This window comes from Pelodiscus sinensis, chromosome 24 (assembly GCF_049634645.1).
Source record: "Pelodiscus sinensis isolate JC-2024 chromosome 24, ASM4963464v1, whole genome shotgun sequence".
NCBI classification, from domain to species: domain Eukaryota; kingdom Metazoa; phylum Chordata; order Testudines; family Trionychidae; genus Pelodiscus; species Pelodiscus sinensis.
Window position 1 is genome coordinate 9,164,188 of NC_134734.1, and position 2,866 is coordinate 9,167,053.

The window sequence follows — 2,866 nt, forward strand, 5'->3', positions numbered from 1 at the left end:
GGCGCCCTCGGCTTCCCCAACTGCGGGGGGGCCATCGACGGGACGCACATCCCCATCCGTGCCCCGGAACACCAGGCGTCCCGGTACGTGAACCGCAAGGGGTACTTCTCCGTCATCCTGCAGGCCGTATGTGACCACCGGGGACAGTTGACGGACATAAATGTGGGCTGGTCCGGCAAAGCACACGACGCCCGGGTGTACCGGAACTCCTCCGTGTGCCAGCGGCTGCAGGACGGGACCTTCTTCCCCGACCGCCACATCAGGGTCGGGGACGTGGACATGCCCGTCTGCCTGGTGGGGGATGCCGCCTACCCACTGCAGCCCTGGCTCATGAAGCCCTACACGGGACACCTCAATCCCTCCCGCCAGGCCTTCAATAACAGGCTGAGCAGGGCCCGCATCGTGGTGGAGGGGGCCTTCGGGCGACTGAAAGCCCGCTTTCGATGCCTCCTCACCCGTCTGGACCTGGCCGAGCACAACATCCCTCCCGTGGTGGCGGCATGTTGTGTGCTCCACAATTTGTGTGAGCGGAAGGGGGAGGCTTTCTTGCCAGCCTGGATGGCTGAGGCTGACCGCATGGCTGGACACTACGGTCAGCCCCGCACCGCCGCCGTCCGGGAAGCCCAGCGGGGGGCCATCCGGATCCGGGAAGCCCTGCGGGAGAGCTTCCAGGTGGAGGAGGAGGAGGACTGACCTCTCCCTGCATGCCCCACCGGGGCCTTCTTCCACCCTACCCCCCCCTTCCCCTTTCCCCTCCCTACCTACTGTCAAATAAAGACACCTGTTTTTCCAACAAAAACGTCTGTTTATTTCACAGAACTGGGGTGGGGGAGGGAGGAATGAAGGTGGGAGAAGGGAGGGGGAAACCTGGGACGAGGGAGCTGGAAGGGGAGGGGAGGGAAGGGAGGAAGGGAAAGGAAAGCTCAGGGGTGGGAGTCTGGGTGCCTCTCCCGTCTCGCCACACTGCGGGTCCGGGGGCGTCGGTGGGGAATGGTTGTGGAGGGGGGGGCAGAGAGGACAGGGGGTGTGGAGGAAGCAGGAGCGGAAGCAGGAGGAGCAGGAGGAGCAGGGGGAGCAAGAGGGGGAGCAAGAGGGGGAGCAGGGGGAGCAAGAGGGGGAGCAAGAGGGGGAGCAGGGGGAGGAGGAAATGGAAAGCGGTCTAGCAGGCTCTGGAGGTGGCCTCGCAGGGCACGGCCCTGCTCCTCCAGGGCCTCCAGACTCCTCTGGCGCAGCCTGAGGTCCTCCTGGACCCAGTGGTCCTGGAGACGGAGCTGTCGGTCCAGGAACCGGAGATGCCGCCTCTGGTAGTCCTCCTGGTTCCTGGCTGTCCTGCTTGCCCGGGCGCGGGCGGCTGCTGCAGGCGGGGTGGTGCGCCCTGCAGTCCCCGGTGCTGCAGCTGTGGTGCAAGAAGACCAGCGGTCAATTACCCCAGGGGCCCAGGTGTGTGAAACCCAGCTCCCCTCTGCAAGGCCAGGGCCCCTGCAGGATCCCCAGCTGCTGCTCCGTAGTGGGCAAGGCCCAGGCGCACGGTCCCGGGGCTCCCTCTCGCCCCAGCCCCCCGTACACATAAGGGGAACACGAGGGTACTCACAGGTGGATGCCTCCCCGGCCTCTGATGATGCAGGCGAGCGGCTCTGTGGGGTGCCTCGGGGGTCCCGGGTCCTGGGAAGGCTGGCAGCAGGCTCCTGGCTCTCAGAGCCCTCTTCCTCCTCCTCGGTGTCCAGGAGCGGTCCCTCTGCCCCGGGGTCAATCACGTCCCGGGGGGCAGGGACGGCATGAGGCCCCAGGATGCGGTCCAGGGCATGGAAGTGGGGGCAGGCCTCCGGGTCAGCCCCTGGCAGGCAGGCCCGGGAGTAGGACTGCCGCAAGTCTTTAATCTTGCAGCGCACCTGCTCCCGGCTGCGCTGGTGGCCCCTGGCGGCCAGGCTGGCAGCCATGCGTCCATAGACGGCCGCGTTCCGGTGGCTAGTGCGGAGATCGTGGACATTTGAGGCTTCCCCCCAAACCTCGATGAGGTCCACGATCTCCGCACTTGACCAGGCGGGCGCCCGCCTTTTGCGCCCCCGGGCAGGCTCCCGGGAGCCGCCAGGCTGGTCGTGGGGAGCAGTGGAGGGCTGGGAGCCCTCGGATGGCTGGCTCATAGTGTGGCAGGTGCAGGCTGTGCAGGCACGGGTGCTTGCAGCCTTGCAACTGGCACAAAGTGAGTAGCCAGCCCGTGGCCCTTTAAGGGCTCCGGGGCCGGGAGGGGGGCAATAGAGTTTCCCTGGTGTTGGCCAGAGTGGCCACCAGGGAAACCTGGGAAGCCTTAGCCTCCCACTAGTTCGAACTAAAGGGCTACACAGCCCTTAGTTCGAACTAGCTAGTTCGAACTAGGCGTTAGTCCTCGTAAAATGAGGTTTACCTAGTTCGAACTAAGCGCTCCGTTAGTTCGAATTAAGTTCGAACTAACGGAGCGCTAGTGTAGCGCATAGGAAAGTTAGTTCGAACTAACGTCCGTTAGTTCGAACTAACTTTCTAGTGTAGACATACCCGGAGGTATTGGTAGTGCTATTTTAGTCCCAATAGGAGGTTGGGTATACTAGAAAATTTTTAAATGTAAGCAGTCTTTTAAGAAGGCTCCCAGAGAGAAGACTGAGAAATTGGCATTTGTAAAAAAAAAAATGTTATCCCTTTTGAACAAAATCTTGCAAAGGTTCGGGCATAGCCCTTGGTCTGATCAAATGTTAACTGCTGTCCATACAATTTCAGACCTAGAAGACTAATTGGCTAACTACTTGTGGATATGTAAACCCTCAACTCCAATGAAGAGGGAAACAGCTGCAGCTTGACTTCTATGGAAAACCTGTAATGAGGTGTTCTTCAAAAT

General features: G+C 61.8%; 1 protein-coding gene across 1 annotated transcript; it reads right to left on the reverse strand.

The window, feature by feature from the left end:
* Positions 1 to 923: 923 nt before the first annotated feature.
* LOC142819547 (uncharacterized) lies at positions 924 to 2,527 on the reverse strand. Its single transcript, XM_075907475.1, has 2 exons — positions 1,592 to 2,527; positions 924 to 1,396 (listed from the first exon to the last, which is right to left on the reverse strand). The coding sequence occupies exons 1-2, from the start codon at positions 2,139 to 2,141 to the stop codon at positions 924 to 926; spliced, it is 1,023 nt and encodes a 340-aa protein (XP_075763590.1). The 5' UTR covers positions 2,142 to 2,527.
* Positions 2,528 to 2,866: the final 339 nt, after the last annotated feature.

Excerpts from the sequence above, each read along its gene's own strand:
- LOC142819547 (XM_075907475.1), bottom strand. The coding sequence starts at position 2,141 with ATGAGCCAGCCATCCGAGGGCTCCCAGCCCTCCACTGCTCCCCACGAC. Across the intron at positions 1,397-1,591 it reads GGCCGGGGAGGCATCCACCT|CTGCAGCACCGGGGACTGCA; the intron begins GTGAGTACCCTC and ends CTTGCACCACAG.